At 37.6% G+C, this 20,176-nt stretch overlaps 2 protein-coding genes and 1 pseudogene across 2 annotated transcripts; 1 reads left to right on the top strand and 2 right to left on the bottom strand.

Annotated features, from left to right (window-relative positions):
- Positions 1-1,060: 1,060 nt before the first annotated feature.
- On the top strand, positions 1,061-3,530 carry LOC121889849 (39S ribosomal protein L48, mitochondrial-like). The gene is made up of 4 exons (XM_042402066.1): positions 1,061-1,170; positions 2,387-2,490; positions 2,632-2,720; positions 3,228-3,530. Exons 1-4 carry the CDS (start codon positions 1,076-1,078, stop codon positions 3,303-3,305), a joined length of 366 nt encoding a protein of 121 aa, XP_042258000.1. The 5' UTR covers positions 1,061-1,075; the 3' UTR covers positions 3,306-3,530.
- A 1,541-nt stretch (positions 3,531-5,071) lies between these two features.
- On the bottom strand, positions 5,072-6,599 carry LOC121889850 (apoptosis-associated speck-like protein containing a CARD). Its single transcript, XM_042402067.1, has 2 exons — positions 6,440-6,599; positions 5,072-5,411 (listed from the first exon to the last, which is right to left on the bottom strand). Exons 1-2 carry the CDS (start codon positions 6,456-6,458, stop codon positions 5,143-5,145), a joined length of 288 nt encoding a protein of 95 aa, XP_042258001.1. The 5' UTR covers positions 6,459-6,599; the 3' UTR covers positions 5,072-5,142.
- Positions 6,600-9,086: 2,487 nt separating this feature from the next.
- Positions 9,087-18,194, bottom strand: LOC121889851 (annotated as a pseudogene).
- Between the last annotated feature and the right edge of the window lie 1,982 nt (positions 18,195-20,176).

Genomic DNA, 20,176 nt, shown 5'->3' with positions numbered 1-20,176 from the left:
CATATACTGACACAGTACTCAGTACTTACATGCAGTCATAAAAATCCAAATTATTTCTTTCAAATGCTTAAATTGTTTTTTAAGATTCCCTCTTCAACTGGTTGTTATATTTTTGCCAAACAGAAACACTACACATCTAATCTGTGTATGCGTTATGTTGCCTCATAATTCTAGAAAATACCAACAAAGTGCTTTAAAGTAAAAAAAAACAAACAAAAAAAACAATATCAAAAGCGGCTTACCTCAGCCCACCTTACTCTCATCCTCTGTGTGATCTGTCTTTCGTTTCCCGTTTCTCCTCCTTTCTATTAACTCTGAACAGTTTCGTTTCAGCCAGAACACTCCTTTCATTGTCCCAAGCCTACTTAACAAATACTGTGGCGTCCTTGAGCAGCACTAATCTGTCATCTGATATGTCAATCTGATATCTGTTATAACAGATATCAGTTTGTATTACACCCTCACATGTGATTTTAAGGGGGGAGTGATTGAGCTAAGAGGAGTGTTTGGGCTAAGTATTTAAAATTTAATATGAATTAATAGTATATTGTTATCTGGTATGAATAGTAGATCTAAACAGGACTAAGAGGAGCACACTTGTCATTTGCATGTTAAATATTTGTGTTACCGCTGTCTACTTTGTGAAATGGCTAAAACAGATAAAGTTGCAAGACAAACTCTTGCCTTAAAATACCCAGTTGTGTGTCATGTGTACACAGTATATGTAGTGTAAGTTTTGTTGACTAGACAGTTGTTCCCTACAGGAGGCATGTCTGCTGTAAACGAATGACAATACAAAAGCATGCCAATCCACAGGACTGGGAAATGACATAATCATTTACCCAAAGAAGCGGTAATTATTAATTTTTTTGTTGTGAAAACCGTATATAAAAAGGCTGTTTTGGTGGGTATTTTAAAAACATCTGGTGAGGAAACATGAATGGATCTACAGAGTTGTAAAGCGTCTCATTTTTTGTTATTGTTTTTTTTTTTTTGTTTATTTAGCCAAAGTAAAGGAGAGACAAACGTCAAATCACGCCAATAAAACACATCTAACCAGCGAAGGATACAGCATATGGGACTTATGGGTTATCACATGACAGTGGTGGAGCATTACTCCCAGTATATCAACAACCTCTGCAACCGACTCAGTCTCAAAGTGGCCGACGGGTGAGAATATTTACAAACACTGAAAAGACAGACAGGAAATCAATGTAAAATGAAAGAAACATCAGTGACCTTCATCACAGCTAGACACATCCTCAACACACTGGTAAGGTACATTAAAGGATGTAGCTGGCGACTTTCTATACTTTTTTTTTTTTTCCAACAAATCTCATTTGCCGAGCCAAACCAACAATGAATTTATCCTTCTTACAAGTATTATGTGTGTATCCAAAGCCTGATATTTCTTATTCTTCTGTACCATAGTTGTTCAAAAACTATTAAAAACACCTCAATGAGCCACGCTGTTGCACCCGGTGACATGTTCCTTCAACCTTTAGGTTATTGTGACAGTAGTAAGTTTTAAACCTCTCCAAAGACTAATACCACCAATCACATTTTCAGTCTGTGGAGAGTAGTTCTGTGTACGGCAGATAAACTGAGAATGCACTGTTCCCTTTTACAGTGCTTTGCTATATTTTTGTGCTACATATCATAACCTCTTGACAACTGATTTTCTTTGAGAAATTTACAATGTGGTACAAAGTCAAGAGGTTGTGATATATAGCACAGCGAGCTAGTGAAGCTCTGTAAACAGAATTGTGTTCCCACATGTGTACAGTGGCATCTGCCGTACAAAGAACTACTCTCCTGAGCCCAAAAATTTGATCGCTGTTATTAGTCTTTGGAGCCATTTCTAAACAAACTAAAGTGGCCATAATCGTTGTGGTGAAGGAACATGTCACCCAGTGCTGCGGTGTGGCTCACTGAGGACAATAATGGAGCTCTATGGCACAGAGGAATAAGATATATCAGGCTTTGGATACAAACACAATATATGTAAGTAGATCGATTCATTGTTGGTTTGGCTCTGCACATGAGATTTGTTGATCATAAGAAAAATATAGAAAATCACTGTATCCTTAAAGTTTGCTGTCTGGCAGCCGACTCTTGAATTTCATTTTGAAGCCTTCAACAGTCACTTGAATGCACCGCAGAGGAGTTTAAAACAGTCCCTGCTCTCCACTGTATTGCCATGTAATAACAAAATAACTCTGACAAAAATGTAGTGACTTGTACTTCCAAGCTGCAGTCAAGATGATTCCTTGTCATAATCTTAGCAACACAATAGAACTAGATGCAAGGATTGTTTTATTTAAAGGCTTTGATGTGATGAGTAAGTAATGTCTGTTTTTTTTTAATCACTGTTCTTCACATGCAGCTATGCTTTGCCAACTAAAACCACAGAGGTCATGCTAATGCGAGAGCAAGGAACCAAGATGTACGTTGACGCCGTCCTAAAGACTCATAAACGTGTTGTTCAGGTAAAACTGAGATTTGTTTGTGTTTTATCTGATTTGAATCCCTTTTTACCACAGTTTGGACACTCAGCATGCATACTGAGTTAGTTTTCAACTTGGTTGTTATTGTGTGTTGTATTTATCCGTTTGTCTTAATTTTATAAACTGAGCAGTCTGAACGCTGCATTGTGTCCCGTCTTCATGGAAGTTCTTTTAAAGCATCAACCTGAGGGAGTTCAATTTTCTGTGAAGGAGGTGAGTTCGCATGAAAACAGCGTTGCCATATTACACTGAAGCTGAGGGTGCAACTAACTATTATTTTCACTCGATTAATCTGTCGTTTGGTTTATAAAATGTCCAAAAATGGTGAAAAATGATGATCACTGTTTCCCAAATCCCTAATTGCCTCATTTTGTCCCAGTCAACAATCCAACCATAGTCAATTTACTATAAATTGAAGACTGAAACCCCACCCCCCAAAAAAACTGAAAATATGTTCTCTTATATTATATTTGAGAAGCTGGAACCAGAAAATTTTGACTAAAAACGATTCATCGATCAACATAGTTGGCGATTAATTTTCTGTTCATCGACAGCATGATCCTGGATGCTTCTCTTCTCCTCTCCTTTCCTCAGATGTGTTGTGATTTTTAAAATCTCAACAATTTTTAAAAGATGTGGAAAATCTAAACAGGTCAGACACTGTTGGCATAACATTTTAATAATACATTGTCTCTTTCTCTTTCTGTTTTTCCTCCTCAGCACACCGAGGCTGATTTCCAAGCACGTTTCAAGGCACGTCCAGAGCTGGAGGGGCTTATGGCTCAGATAAGCCAGTAGGACCTGTGACATTCTGACATTACTGATATTCAAAACTGTATGTGACACGGATTTTACACCTTGTTAGCAAGGAATACCTATTTTTCTTGTCATCTATTATTTATTTTCTGGCATTCCTGTGCTTCAAGTGATGGATCATTTGCATTGAAGTAACTGTATACATTCATACATTCTTTTGTGACCTCTGCAAAAATAAAACCCAGTAGTTTTTTCCAAACTAAGAAACTGTTTTATTTAATGCTTGGGTATCAGAAATTTTTTTACTTTATAGTAAATGGTATGTGCAACAATTATGTATACATGCTTATACTGCTTCATATTAAACATGTATTCATTGTACAGTTTAGGTGACCTGCTGCCTACCAAAAAGGCTCTGAGTTATATGTGTATACAGTCTTTTGACTCAAAATTTGAAGGATAAGGATCAAAATGATTATCCTGCAAAGCTGAGACCAAAAATCTGAAGTACATGTACATCTAAAGTGCTTATTTACATCTCAATCTTTGCACTGTTATTTGTATATGTGATTACTCTGTGATTGCTCTCTAGAGACAGTTAGTTCACAAATGTACAGAATTCTTGCAAATTGACTTTGATGCATCGGTGACAAGATAAACTGGAGGACAGAAATTTCACAAGGAAAAAAATCAGTGACGCAGGATGAAAATAATTCACCATTTTTATTTCAAAACTTTGTTGACCATCATAATCTATAGTAGTCATCAGAATCAGAAACGGGTTTATCACCAAGTAGGTTTGCACATAGAAGTTTGCCTTGGTGTTGTGATGCACAACAGTCAAAATATACACAAAAATCAAGTAATCATAAGTAATATAAAATATAACAAACAGTTACTTTTTTAAACAGTTTGGAGCAACATCATCTTTCATTTGTAACTGTGTTTCTGTCCACCTGGTGAATATAAGTCCAATATTCACCCTCTTTTAGCTCTGTTTTTGGTCTCTACCAACTCTCAATGGAAATATCTGGTTCTTCAGCTTCTAAATGCTCCACTATGTTCACTAGCTCATCACTAACTATGTTAGATGTTTGGTGCTGAGCAGGTCATGTACATTGGGTTTTCATGGCTTTTTCTCTGTAAACAGCTGCCCGCTGTGGCCAAAAACTATGCTGTGAGAGTGAACCAAAACAGTAAAGTTGCAGCTGGCCAGCTAAATAATGAGCTGACACTCGCTATAAAGCTCCGAAAAGCAGAGGGGAGCTGCACTGTCGCTGATAATTCTCTGTAGGTTCATCACTATGAGAGACATCTATAAAATCACACATTGTCACTTGATACACTGTAGATAATGTAAAAAAATAAAAATAAAAATATGAAAAATATTGATTATAGCCACTTTAAGGTTGCATTTATCGATACTTTTTTTGACCGCTAGAGGGCAGAAAAAACAACTCAAGCTGCTTGTTACACCTATATGTCTTAAATTGTTAGCAATGAGTTGTGTTGGCAAACAGCTTCTAAATATGCTTAAAAAATGGTGAAATCATGATCTAAAAGAGGCTAAAAATCTTAATAGAATACAGAGTTGGTTAATTCTCTGTGAATATGGACACTGTTTTGTGCTCCTGTGCACTCACTCACTTATTAGATTAAATGTTAAAAATATGTATGAAAAAAGACATGTTTCAAAAAGAAATATTTCTTCTGAGCTTTTATTACTCATTCAGAACATATTTACTGTGCAGAATGTCCCATGGCCTCAGGTGAATATATACAATAGGTCTCCACATATTGATTTAGAAAATTTTCCATGAGCTTTTAAAGACAAACATCCACTTGCTGAAGTCTGAAGCTTCTCCTCAGTTTCGTCCCTTTACCCAGATCCTTCAAGTTCAGAAATGAGAGGCCTCAGATGTTTCATCCCTCTCATGATTTCATAGAAAGCGTCTTTGCCTCTTCTGCCAGCTGAGTTCAGAAACCTGAAAATTTCCCTCATCTGATTTTGTGTGGTTGTCAAAGCTCTCACAGTGTCATAGTTCTCATTTGAGATCAACCCCCTGTCCTTGAGCTCGTCCAGGATGGCTTCTGTATCTTTCACCCTGTTAATCAGAGCTGTCCGATGGCGATCCACGAAATGCTGACCTGAGGCAGTCAGGGAAGATAAAAGCATTGGAAAAAACACAACAGAGCTTGTTAAAAATGTTGTGTATACCAGACATAAATATGCAGAGTGTAAAGGGTTAAAAATGTATCTGCAGGAATTAAAAATGGAATAAAAAGATGTTAAAAAGTCATCAGGACTTTGGTACAGTTCATTGCAAAAATAATAAGTTAAATGTGTTTAAAAATAGACACCCCTGTATTTTTTATTTTATTGTGTTTAATAGTGATTAAATTCCAAATTCCATTGTACTCTTCTTGTTACCGTGTCAATGCGATGCTTAAACAGGTTGCTAGAGGGTGCTTAGCGCTTGGGAGGAATTGAAAACCCGTTGAGGCAAGCACTGCAGAATAAATCCTGCAGTCAAGCTGAATGCAAGCTAAAGTTTTCTGCCTCTGTTTTCCCTCCAGTATAAGGGATAAGAGTGTTGTGAATCATTTGTGATGACGTGCAACGTTAGAGTTGAGTGGTTTTGCAGTAATGTGTTGAAATGGAGATGTTTAGCTATACACCGTGATGCTAGGCTAGCGGACCTGTTGCTAATGAGTAAGTTAGAATACAGAGTACAATTGAAATGCTAATAAGACACGTAAAAGGGGTTTGTTTTGGCTTGTTAATCAATCTGAGGATACATAAAGTGCTAGTGCATGTTTCCACAGTCTGTTTGGAGGAGGTGAATGTTTGACAATGGAGTAGGAGTAATATGAGGTGTAAATTTAATAGTTACTCACTGTGAGGTTGTACACTTATTGTTTTATGTGCATGGGGATGAAAGTGTTGAACTTGGGAAATTGTTAGTTGCAGTGACAAAATAAGAACAAAAAGTTTTTTTGTGTTCTGTTGATTAATATGTAATTCAAGCACAACTGAAGAACAAGGACACTTAAGGCCATTCATTTTGGTTATTTCACAGTGCTTCAGTTTTCAATGTAATTACCTATACTATGATTACGTATGTATTTTTTGAAGATATTGTGGATATCTTGTATTTGAGGATACAGTAACTTACCTGATGCTACAATGAGCATTTAGTTGATCACCTCAGGGAGTCAAGTGTTGAATATTCTGATGTTGAAGAAGCAGAATAAATCCTGCAGACGAGCTGAACGCAAGCTAAAGTTTTCTGTCTCTTTGTTTTTACATAAAGCTGCAGGGTGTATGAACACCTCAACAGGAGGTAGAGCGGTTTGTGCACTAATTGGAAGAAAGGCGGTTTGATTTCCAGCTCCTCCAGTCTGCATGTCGATGTATCCTTGGGCAAGATACTTAACCCGAAATAGCTCCTGATGGCTGTGCCATCAGTGTGTGAATGTGTGAATGATTAGATTTCCTCTGATGGGCAGGTTGGGACCTTGCATGGTAGCCCCTGTACCCATTCAGCGTATGAATGTGTGTGAATGGGTGAATTTGATTCATAGTGTAAAAGCGCTTTGAGTGGTCAGAAGACTAGAAAGGCGCTATACAAGTACAGTCCATTTACCATTTACCATTTACCCCTCCTGCCACCCACCAGACCAGGGGGCAACACTTACTAGAAGTTAATAGCAGCGTAAGAAATATGTAAACAATGTATATGTAAATGGGATTGTCAGCTGACAAAGGTCAATGTATTACAGATATAAAAAGCATTATGTCTCTTGAAATTTACATTTTTCTCATGAATTATATTAAATATCTTACCTTGTTCATGATAACTGCTTCTTTTTTGGTAGTCATCTGAAATAAATTGGAGATTAAACTGCTCATTAGTTAATGGATATTATTTCCCTTAATTAGTGTTTTAAAACATAATAAAGAGGACATAGTATGCCTTTTGTGATTTTCTGCTGTTTACATTCTGTCATGACATCGGATGTCTATGTTTAACATGATCAGAGTTCCAAAACTTCATGTTAATGTATGAAGAAATGCTCCCTGCAAATCAAAAGCCAGGGTTTCAGCCTGCTCTGGATGCTCCATTTCCAATGTTTTTCTCTACTTTGTTGACGGGGTGACGTCGGCTCGTCAAGCAAGCCCATGAACAGCCATCTGTAGCTTTGTCATTAAGGTTTTTCCATGTGTTATTTTTCGTTGTCCACTCATATTTCAGATGCAATTGAAGCTCATACGTGTATTTGAGAAGTTAGCATTTTTTGTAAAGATTGAAAAAAAAAGTAAAATCCTATTACAATAATTTGTAATAGGTCTCCGGAACCACATGGGCTCTTCAGGAGGGGGGCCTTAAGGAGACAGGAGCTAAAACGGCCTGTTTCAGACTGAGGCTGAACTGAGGGGCTGCATAAGGCTGCATTCAGACCAAATCCGGCAATTTGGTACAGGGGGCTACGGTGGTGTGGGCATGTTATTTGAGGTGCTGATGAGACAAAGAAATACAATCCAGGAAGTAGAGTTGGAGTTACAGATTGATGCATTTAAGGACTTATCAGAAGCCAAAACACTGCAAAGCAATGTAATACTCACAGACAGGATTTTACAACTCTGGAAAGTTATCACGGTGGAAAATGTTTTATCTTTCATCTCGATAGTTGTGAGATAAACAATCAAATACGGCATTCACGTTACAAAGTAATCTACTAGGCATGTGTGGTTGCATGTATGTGACCGGCCAACGCAGCGTGACGTCAGTTTGTGTTCTGGCAAAAGTGGTCTAGTTCAACTTCTTGCTGGATGACCGCTGTGTTTTTTTGCTGAGCTCTATGTGGTCTCCACCCCTGGGAGGGCTGCTTTTTCACACATTGCCGGATTTGGTCTGAAAATGGCCTAAAGGGCGAGTATATGATAAATAAGGAGTTTCTTGAGCTGTAAGTCTTGCAGTCAAAATCATCAGGTAGTAGTATCATCCAGATTAAAAATACAGACCTGTAAATGTGAATGATATATCCCCTTTAAGCTCAACAGGACAAAGGTGGTATGTGTGGATTAAACATGAATTGTATGTCATTTTAATTTACAAGCCACTGACCTTTCCGAATAATGCAGGTCCAGACTGTGTCCTTTTCCTTACTTCTCTTTTCTTCACTTTCAAGTTTTAGGCTGAAGTCTCTTTCTGCGTTTCTTATAAACACTTCAAAGAAATTGGGGTTTCTCCTCTCACATGTGAGCTTCAGTTTCTGTAGAGGAAATATTGAAAAAGGCTTTAGACTTAAGGCTATAGATATTTATAATTACCAAAAATGTAATACATACAGAAAAGTAGTAACAGCTTTAACAATTGAGCCATACATTGGGGCAGATTTCTGCAACGTCTGTGTCTGTTGTGAGGAGGAAATGATTCTCCATCTGAAGGGGCTTGTCGGGGCTTGGCTTTCGGATTCTTTTGGATGCATCAGATTTTTCCTCTCTCTCCACTGCCTGTGAGGGAAAATATTTACATTTAATTTTTGCTATAAAATTGCTTAAATTGGCTGTTTCCATGTAGCCATGTAGTAAAAACATTGCTGCTACATTTTGTAATAGTTCATATCATTACTGTGACAGAATCAAATAACCTGTTGTAGGACTGGATCAGGTGGCACCAGGTAAACATGCAGGGTGAGGGATGCTTTGTTTGTCTGGTATATTAACACGTCATAGAAAACTTTCACTGGGAAGCCCAGTTTCTTCCGGATCATGACCCCTCTTGGAGAGAAATGTGGTTGGAGTAGCTTGACGTGGGATGATGTCACTTCAGACACTTTTTCCACAAAATCTCCACAGTTATCTACATGCAGAACTGCAAAAATGTTTGAAATTGTGGAGTTGTGATCTGCAAAAAAATTGCACAACTTGAGTAATGAGAAATGTGATAGATCAATGTATGTATTTGCCTGTTGTAAAATGATAAATAAGGTTATCATGCCTGTACATATCCAGTGTGGGAGATGCACCTCCTCTAACATTCCAGCTGTGAATGTGATGTCCAGTAGGGGTCCTGCTGGTATGTAATCCATGCATGAAGGCCTCTCCCTGTGTTCCTCCCAAGAGCAAGTGAAAACAAGTTGTTGATTTACTACACAATGAAATACTGAATTTTTCTAAAATTATTGCTTTGTTGCTTTGTTTCTTTCTACCTATAGGTTTGAACTTCATCCACCGTGTTGACTACAGGTTTCAGCTCAGTCCAGTCACTGAAGTCCTATTTCAGAAGGCAGTACATTTTTAATGAGCAGGGGTTGTAACTATTTGTAGACATTAAAATATCACACGTATGTCTGTAAGAAACATTTATATTAAAAAAGAACAATAAAAAACTTACCATAACACTGCCAGACGCTTCAAGCTTCAACTTTCCAGAAGGCCCTTTGACAATGATGAATTAAAGTAAGACATTATAAAATCATGAAAATTCATGCACGCGTTTTAAGCTGTCATATGGTTGCTGAACAATTGTAAGTACTATGTAAGTACTATATATACAATATACCATCTCAGATGTTTAAAACACATGTACTGCTGTAATACTAGTGCGTAGTAAAGATATCTGAATTTTAATAAAAAAATAATGAAACATGAAATTCTAAATATGTTTTAGTGGTAGTTATTACTATGTTATCTATCTTAAGATTATACAGTACAGATGAGGCTGGATGGGAACATCATGAGTTCAGCAGGTAAATTAAAATGAATGAAATCTCATGACAATAAACTTTAATGCATTAGCCATTTCACAGACGGTTGAGATAATTAACTGGTTATGTAAAAACTTTGACCTGCTGGTGGTACTACAGAAAACCCCCGGGGATGATTAAGATTCATAGGCAATCATGAATTTCTTTACCAAATCTCATGGAAATCCATGCAATAGATGTTGAGATATTTCACCCTGGACTGAAGTGGTGGACAGACTGACCAAAATTGCTATTCGTATTGGCATACCACTAGTATGGCTATAATAATATGTATTTAACCATAAATGACAGAAACCACTTATACAGATTAGTGTTTGGTTTCTAGTTTCTGTAAGTGTGGAAATGATTAGTTTGATTGTGAAAGTCTATAGAGGATGCACAAAACACACACTTACACTTTCTCAGTCCGAATGTCAACCTCTTCTCTCCACCATGGTCAACCCTGAGAGAATATAGTCAGAACAACACATTCTTTAAAATAAAAACAAGCATTTGACAAGTTTGACTACCTATTAGACACGACCACTACAGAAGTGAAACAGTATTTCTCAAATTATTCTTAATAACGTTAACGTTAATCAACTCTCAGCCTTGTTTAAGGAGGTGTCTCTTTACCTGAGAGTTTCCAGCCTCCAGTCAGGATCCTTCAGTCCAGCAGTGAGAAGTCTCACTCCTGAATCTCCTGGATGATTGTAGCTCAAATCCAGCTCTCTCAGATGGGAGGGGTTGGAGCTCAGGGCAGAGGCCAGAGCAAAACAACCTTCCTCTGTGACCAGACAGCCGGAAAGTCTGTGTGCACACAAAACACAGTCTTCTAACAGTTCTGAACAATTTGTTTAGGTAAGAATTAAATTAAAGGAGAGGAGAAGATTGATAACACCATAACTGTAAGATTAATATAAGAGCCAGCAGCTGGTTATCTTAGCATTAAGACTTGAAATGGAGAAATAGCTAGCCTGGCTCTGTCCAAAGGTAACAAAATCCACCTTCCAGCACTTCTAAAGCTTATTAATTAACACATTATATCCTGTTTATTTACTCCATACATAAACCTAGACCCATAAGTGGTCAGGCACAGTGACAATCCAGGGTCACAGTGACCAGCCAAGGAATAGTTGTACACATAACCCCCTGTAAAAATCACAACTTGTTTTTCTTTCACTTTGGTTTTTGTATAGATTAAACAAATAAGATATGTGTTTATTATTCAAAATAAGAGTTGCTGGGTGGTGGATTTTTGCCAGGCCCACTGATTCCCCCTATTTCCAGTGTTACTGCTAAGCTACTGGTTCTATCTTCATATTGAATGAAAAAACATGAATTGTATCAATCTTGGCAAGAAAGAAAATAAACATATTTTCCAAAATGTTGACCTACTACTTTAACAATCTGCTTAGAGTTTTCAGTTGCTCCATGTCAAAAGTTGTTTCCTTTTCTGATTGACTCAACCAACATTTTTGTGCTATATTTTCTTTGAAAATTATGTTAACAGGAATTCTAACTTTTTATGCCCAGTGTGGATGACTGCTCTGAGTATTTTCTGGTGAAACACAAAACACATGAAAATGTAAAATGGCTTCCCAATTGAACTCAGTTGAAAAAAATACATATTACAATACATAATAAAAAGACATTGTGCTACCTGAGAGTTCCTAGTGCACAGTTAGGACTCTCTACTCCAGCAGCAAGCTGCTTCACTCCTGAATCCTCCAGGTCATTGTTAGTTAGATCCAGCTCTCTCAGACTACATGACAGAGAGCTGAGTGCTGAGGCCAGTGCATTACAGCTTCTCTCCCTCAGCTTACAGCCCTTCAACCTTTAAAGAGATAATATACAGTTTACTGTATACAGTTATGTATATACAATTAACTAGATAAAATACTGAAAGTATGGGCATCAAAAGGATTAAGAACATATTCACAAATGCTGATAAACAATATCGTAAACTCATTTCAGTTATTAGTCTCTAGATTTAAATTGGTACAAAATGTTTTTGTTTTTTTTGTAAATATCTGCAAGTAAGGACCTATCTGTCAAAATATTTAAAAACCAAACTATTAAAGAAATGCACCTTTTAATTAACTTTCTGATTAAAAATCACAAAGTAATCAAAAACACTCTCGAAAACAATATGAACACCAATAACAGTTTTCAACAAAAATGGATTTCTGAAATGGGAGATCAGCTAAATGAAGAAGAATGGAAGCAAGTGTGCAGAGAAATTCATAAAACAAATTTTTACTCCAAATGTACTTTCTAAGATTAACACATCAATGAAATCAGACTGTTGGAGAAAATGCGGTGGGACAAAGGCAAACCACTCCCACATTTCTTTTTCTGTCCTATTTTAAAATCATTTTGGCATTTAGTCATGGCGAGTATCATGGGTGTTCTCAATATGAAAAGAAAAACAGTTAACCCAATACATATTCTTGGAAAATCACCACCAGAGCTAATGCAGGTAATGGACCAGTACCTATTAAGAATACTCAGAATCGCAGCCCTGAAGCAAATAACTACGAATTGGTTAAAACCCTCAGGTCCATCAGTTCAAAGATCGAAAGTAACAATACAGGAAATCTCAGAAATGTGTGTGTGTTCATCACCGGGTACATAAAAAACAAACAACAACAACAAAAAACAATTGCAAAGACATGAAAATATACTGAACATTTTTGTGGATGTTTCAAATAATGAATGAATTGCCATAAAAGTATGAAAATAGTAACTAATGTTTATTGTGATTAGTACATGTGGTGAAGTTTAGGGTCTTCTTTCATTGAAGTGCTTGAGAATATTAAGTTTCAATATCTGACAAAATTAAAAAATTATAGTAGCAATTTGTGTGTGTGTGGAAACACTGAATCAGTTGACAGTTTAAAAACTCACGTAGTTATACAGCAGCCCTGCCATAAATCCTACCCCCATGAAGGTTATAGTGTTTAGTTTTTGTTGAAACTGGTTTGAAGAGGCTGCAGTTTGTGGTGCTGATGAACTGTATTTTGTTATACTTAGAGGTGTTTCTAATATTTTATCCACCCCATTTATATCCACAGAGAGTAGGTGAAATATATACTGAGAATGAATAAACCCTAATTTTATGAAGCATTATTGATTTATGTCCATTTGAACCAAAGTTTAGGGCTTGGGAGCCAAGACTTCAGACTACTTCAAACATGAGATTGCTTGTGCCTTGCAAAATAGTCACTTGGTATCTGCTATAAAAGTAAAATAAGCCATAAAACTCAGTGTTAAATGTGTGGGTTCACCTTTTACAGTTATCCTGACCTGAGAGTTTTGAGTCTACAGCTTGGACTCTTCAGTCCAGCAGATAGCAGCTCCACTCCGGAATCCCCAAGGTTGTTGTTACTCAGATCAAGCTCTCTCAGATTGCAAGATGGGGAGCTGAGAACTGAGGCCAAAACTTCACAGCTTCTCTCTGTCAGCTTACACGTATTCAACCTTCAAAGAGATATACATGCAAAAACACGACTTACCAATGTTTAATGTGATTGGTTCTCAACCACTAGCCTTAAACAATCAATGAAGCAGACATACAATTAAAGAACTCTTACACCTAAGGTCCTTTGTAAAAAAAGCATCTGATTGTTGATATATCCACTTATCTATCCACTTACAGAGATATATAGGAGACTTTGATCACTGGCAGCAGCCTTAGCAGACCCTCCTCTGAAGCAGAGTATTTCTTCAGGTCAAAAACATCCAGATCATTTTTTGATGACAGTAAGATGAAGACCAGCACTGACCACTGAGCAGGAGAGAGCTGGTCTGTGGGGAGACCGTCTGATCTTCACTAAAGAATGGTCATTGATCTCACTCAAGCAGTGAAGCAGATTGATGCTTTTCTCTGGGGTGAGATTCTCCTTCATTTTCTCCTTGATGTACTGGACTGTTTCCTGAATGGTCCCTGAGCTATTTCCCATTGGTTTAATCAGACCTTGAAGGGGATTCTGATTGGTTTCCAGTGAAAGCCCAAGGAGGAAGCGGAGAAACAAGTCCAGGTGTCCATGTGGACATTCTAGGGCCTTGTTCACAGCACTCTGGTAGAGGTCTTTTGCTGCAGGTTTATGTCTGAGTGTCACAAGCCACCGAGAGGTTGTTTGTGTGTCTGACAAAAGATTGACACCAGAGTTGTTGAATCTCAGGTGTACATAAAGAGCAGCTAGAAACTCCTGAATGCTCAAATGGACAAAGCTGAACACCTTGCGCCTAGACTTCTCATGAAAGATCGGTGTAAACAATCCTGAATACACTGAAGCTGCTCTGATATCGATGCCACACTCTCTCAGGTCTTCTTCATAGAAGAAGGGGTTGCCTTTCACCAGCTGCTCAAAAGCAAGTTTTCCCAGAGACAGAATCATCTTTCTTGTCTTTGTGTTCCAGACTGGGTTATCATCATCTTTCCTGTAATATCTGAAGTGCAGTTTGGACTGAATCAACAGGAAACTGATGTAAAACACAGTTAGAGACTTTGGCAGCTCTTGGCTTTCATCAGTTGTCAACATATTCTCAAAAACTGAAGCAGCGATCTTGCAGAAGGCTGGGATATGACACATGATGTTAAGCATTTGTGAGGTCTTGACGTGTGAGATTATTTTTGAGGCCATGGTTGTCTGTCTGAACCTCTTCCTGAAGTACTCCTTCTTTTGTGGGTCAGTGAACCCTCTGACCTCTGTCATCTTGTCAACAAACTCTGGTGGGATCTGACTGGCTGCTGAAGGTCGGGCAGTTATCCAGAGGCGAGCGGAGGGAAGCAGTTTCCCTCTGATCAGGTTTGTCAGCAGCATGTCCACTGAGGTCAACTCTGTTGCATCGGTCACAATCTCATTGTTGTGGAAGTCCAAAGGAAGTAGACATTCATCCAGACCGTCAAAGATGAAGAGAACCTGGAAATTGTCAAATCTGTAGATTCCTGCTTCCTTGGTTTCGCCAAAGAAGTCATGAAGAAGTCTCACCAAGCTGTACTTTTTTTTTCTTACCAAATTCAGCTCTTGGAAAGTGAACGGAAATGTTAAATCTATGTCCTGGTTGGCTCTGCCTACAACCCAGTCCCAAATGAACTTATGAGTTGAAATTGTTTTTCCAATGCCAGACACTCCGTAAGTCATCACTGTTCGAACTGGTTGATCTCTTCCAGGGGAGGATTTAAAGATGTCCTCACATCTGATTCTTGTTTCTGGTCTTGTTTGTCTCATGGATTCTGTTTCAATCTGTCTATTTCCTTCTTCTGTGATGAGGACCTCTGTGTAGATCTGATCGAGACGTGTTGGGTTACTTTCGTCATCAGTCCCCTCAAACAAATGCTGAGTTTTTTTCCACAGTCTATATTTGAGATGACGCTTGCATGTGGCGATTCCTAATGGATAGTAAAGCAGAAGAAGTTTTCCTCATTATGGGTAAGTAGTAGATGTACTACCGTTCCCCCACAAAAAAGGTCTACATGTTCTACTATACGTTTGAAATGTAAACCAATTCAATGTCCATTTATTTACATCATGTTGATATTTGAAATAAAAGCCTCTTACTTTTTTGCAGACAGTCAGCCAGATTGTCCTGATTCATACTTCTCAAGAAATGCTGTGTGATCCTTAGAAAGGCCTCTTTGTGCTCTTCACTCTCACCATACACAACCTCTTTATCCTCACTTTCTAACCATTCTGGTTGATCTGTACTAAGTGCCCTCTGAAACCTTGCCAATTGGTGCTTCACAAAAGTGCCAATGATCTGCTCAAGCCGCTGAAACAAAATAAATTAATGTAATAAATATAATATTAAAATAGCAGGCATCATCAAATTATCAAATTCATCATATATTCAATACATGACCTTGCTTGGCTCTGTTCTTTATAAATGTGAATAACAACACTTGTGCATATGTGTCTGTGTATAGGATTAAAACCCCCTTTTAAATTGTATATGGTAGAGTCAAGTTAGTCAAGAGTTATTCTGACAACTCCATACCTACAAAGAACCTGAGGTTCCTTCCCAGTTTATTTTGGTTGAAACGCCAGAATTTCCCAAAAAAGCACAACTGCTAGCATGCCTGGCCAACTAGTTTTCCACCTATACAGTAGTAACCGAGTGCTATTTCCAGGGCCAAGGAGCACCTAACCAAATGGTAAATGGACTGTACTTGTAAAGCGCCTTTCTAGTCTTCTGACCACTCAAAGCGCTTTTACACTACAAATCACATTCACCCAATCACACACATTCATACGCTGAATGGGTACAGGGGCTACCGTGCAAGGTCCCAACCTGCCCATCAGAGGACACTAACCATTCACACATTGATGGCACAGCCATCAGGAGCAATTTTGGGGTTAAGTATCTTGCCCAAGGACACATCAGCATGTGGACTGGAGGAGCCAGGAATCGAACCGCTGATCTTCCGATTAGTGGACGACCCGCTCTACCTCCTGAGCCACAGCCGCCCAACTACATTATTTTGTGGACTTACATGTTAGGTTAAACTATTTAGTATTTTCCCACTGTGTGGAAGCTCTGTTTCCCTGCAGGTATGTGTCTTTGTCTACCTCTGTTTGACATCAGACACATTTTCCAAGTGGTAAAACTGCCATGGTTATTACTGTGAACTGCATTATGTGCCCTGCAAGAAGAGAAACTTGACAGGTGTAACAGCAGTAACTAAGGGTTGCCACATCTTAGAAATGGTCGATTAAAATAGTGCTATGTTTTTAGTGCTATCATGGCATGGATGTATTAGCCATGCCCATGTCAGTCAGTTGTTGTGTACGCAGTTTTATGAGCAGCACTCATGAGTGCTCATGTTGCCTTTATTTCCAGATAAAGATGACCTTAATGTTATTCAAGGTCACTTAATCCTTAATCATGAATGGGACCAGCATAGCAACATCTACAGACAGTATTTTTTTTAGATTGATAGCTGAAGAAAAATATTTATATAAATATATTTACATACCGTAAATATGGATTCCAGGTCTGTTTTTAGAGGCAAGGCAGACTGACTACTGGATACCTTTTTGGAACTCTCATGGAGGCCCCTGTGGAGACCACAAGGTCAATTTATATGCCACACATGCATCAACATCTTAATGTGATGATAATGTTTGTATTTTTTTCCTACTAAAAAACAAAAATGACCATCAGTTATTTCAAATTCTCATGTGTTTGCTCAATTGAGTGGGGTCTATCTTTGTAATGAAGTGGTTTGTTCCCGGATGCATCTCTGGTAGACAAGAGGTAGACAAAAGCGTCTTGTTTGTACCTCTATCTGACATCTTAGTGTTTTATAGGGCATTGCTGGTTACTGTCTAGCAACCATGCTTGCTAATGTTCACCTTGTTTGACTGCATTAACCAGTGACCAAATGCAACAAATGAAATAAAATAAATGTTAAGTTTCCATCAATCATAGATTTCATAATGGGTTTGAATGAGGTCAGTGTTTAGTGGAAGTTTTTTTTTTCCAACAATAGGCTTATGTGTCAGTTTAATGAGAAATGTTTCAAGGTCAAACCAATGCTTGACAAAGTATTTATGGTAAACTTTCCCACTTCCAATAAAAAGCAGTGGATGAGCCAGTCCCAAATGTGACAAGGATGTCTTTAGCTATTTTCTTGGGTATCTTTAAGAATTTAAGAAAGTCATACAATTAAAGTAACTTGAGTTAAAACTCATAAAAATATATATCAACAGACCTTGGCAGTATTGACGCACCGACAACTCTTTCTTCGTCACTGTAATAAAGTGGTTTGTTCCCAGATGCATAGGATAGATGGGAGTTGAGACTCTGCCCTCTTCTGAAAAAATACAAGTCTTTGTATCGTATTTTACTCCTCAAATGACAGAACTCCCAAATACAATAACAGCACCACTAGGTTAATTGACTCTGTTAGAATTTATTTTCATGTTACCTTTTGAGTTTCACAGACATCTTGGTTTTAGAGGGAGTTACTCTCTCCATATTCTTCCTAGACAGACGTATAGTACCTTTCAACAAATCCAACACTTTGTGTGAGTTGATATAGTGTGTTTTATGATTACTGTTGGTAAAAACTAATATGTCACAGACCAACATTTATACTTTATACTTCTGAATATGAGGAATAAAGTATGATTATCACATGAAATTACAAAACAACAGAAAACTACACACACACACGTATGTATGTATGTATGTATGTATGTATGTATGTATGTAAAGTCTGAGACAGACCACTTTCCCATTCACAGTATGTACTCTATAAATAGTGTTGTTATATTTACATATTTGCAGTTTCAGTATCTCTTGGTTCTTATATTCAGTAATATTCATATAAGTGCAGTATTATTGTTTATTAAGCCATGAACAAAATGTATGAATGTAACAATAATGTAAACTGTATACAGAAAGGATTAATACTGTAATTAATGAAGATTACAGCCTAAAATGGCATGTTTAACCTTTGAATCAGAAAATGTTTGCAGCTTAATCTGCAAGGAGCAGTTGCCTATTTACAATTTTATTTTACCATAACTTTTACAAGCCTAGTATAAAATCATAGTATGCAGTTAGCCCACTTACTTAATTTAATTTACTTTGCTTAATTTTTGCAAATGCTTACCTGGTGAACCACATCACCCAGATCAAGAGAGAGTATATTTCATCTGTAGAGAAAAAAATTGAGAGAGAAATATAGCTGATTTTTCAACATTAGTTTTCAGCATATGTAATACAGTATCTATATTTAATCTGTAATAGCATCCTCTACAATACTTCACCTTCAAACTTAACTTACATTAGTTAGTCAGTCCAGTCTAACCTGTAGAGGCCCACTTCTACCCTTTACCATAAGTACTGAACCTTCTTATGGGACTGGATTCAGAACTGAAAATACAACCCTCTGTCCTAAACAATAGGTTTTCATACTTTCTAAATTGAAGCTCACATTTTATATAGTTCAGCTTCAATCAGGGGCCACAGTTTGTTGTATGTCTCCTTGTCTTTGGTAATTGAGTCCTTCCAGTATTTGGGATGATGGATTTACAGATGTCAACAACTCGTTGGTCCTGATCTGATAAACTCTACAGTCTAAGGATTTCCATCTCCTGTCATAGAGTTACATCTCATTTACCTTCTTTCATCAGTGTTATTCTTTTCTGATGGTAATTACTTGCTTGTTTGACCCCCCCCCCCCCCCCCCCCCCCCCCTGTTTTTATATATTGGATCTCATTGAAAACTATAAAATATAAACTTTAGAATATATATCAACAGACCTTAGATGTATCTTTGGGCCGACATCTTCTTCCACAGAGTTGTGTGACTTCCCCAAACTCACACTTTCAAGGTCTTTTTCCTGTTATGAGTCATGGGACCCTGCCCTGATCTGGCTTGTCAGAGTGCACTTCCTGCAGCTTGCAAAACAACACTTTTTTTTCCAGACCAGAAAGAGAAGTAAGTTATAAGGCAATTACACAGTCTGTGATTGCAGTAAATGCCAGTGCTGCATTCGACACATGGTCAACCACAACATATTACCTGTAATAGAGTTACATCTCATTCACCTTCTTTCATCAGCGTTATTCTTTTCTGATGGTAATCATTTACTTGTTTGACCATTTTCTGTTTTTATATCTTGGATCTCATTGAAAAGAACAGCTGATATTTCCCTTTAAGCTTCAGTGGTATCAATATTTTTTCTTTATCAGTGCTGTGAGAGTGTTAACATTTTCTTTGATTTTTTCAGCCCCAAACCTCACAACATCATCTTGTAACTTAGACTGTGAAGGTTCAGTTTTGTCCCTTTTTGTAACAGGAGTACACTGAGTTAAGTCTGGGAGAGGGGTGAACTCAGCATTGGGGTTAGCATACACTGTAAATGCATATCTCCTGCCTTGACATTTCCACCAAGTTCTTAGTGAAATTTAAATTTTTTGATGTAGACAAAAGTGTCTTGTTTGTGTCTTTACCTGACATCTTGGTCTTTTATAGGGCATTGCTGTTTACTGCTTGCTAATGTTCACGTTGTTTGACTGCATTAACCAGTGACCAAAACACAACAAATTAAATAAATCAAGTGTTTATTTTTCATCAATCATAGATTTCATAATGGGTTTAAATGAGGTAAGAGTTTAGTGGAGGTATTTTCTGTCAATAG

The sequence above is a fragment of the Thunnus maccoyii genome, chromosome 22, assembly GCF_910596095.1.
Source record: "Thunnus maccoyii chromosome 22, fThuMac1.1, whole genome shotgun sequence".
Classification (NCBI taxonomy): Eukaryota; Metazoa; Chordata; class Actinopteri; order Scombriformes; family Scombridae; genus Thunnus; species Thunnus maccoyii.
This window is presented reverse-complemented; position numbering and strand designations above follow the sequence as displayed.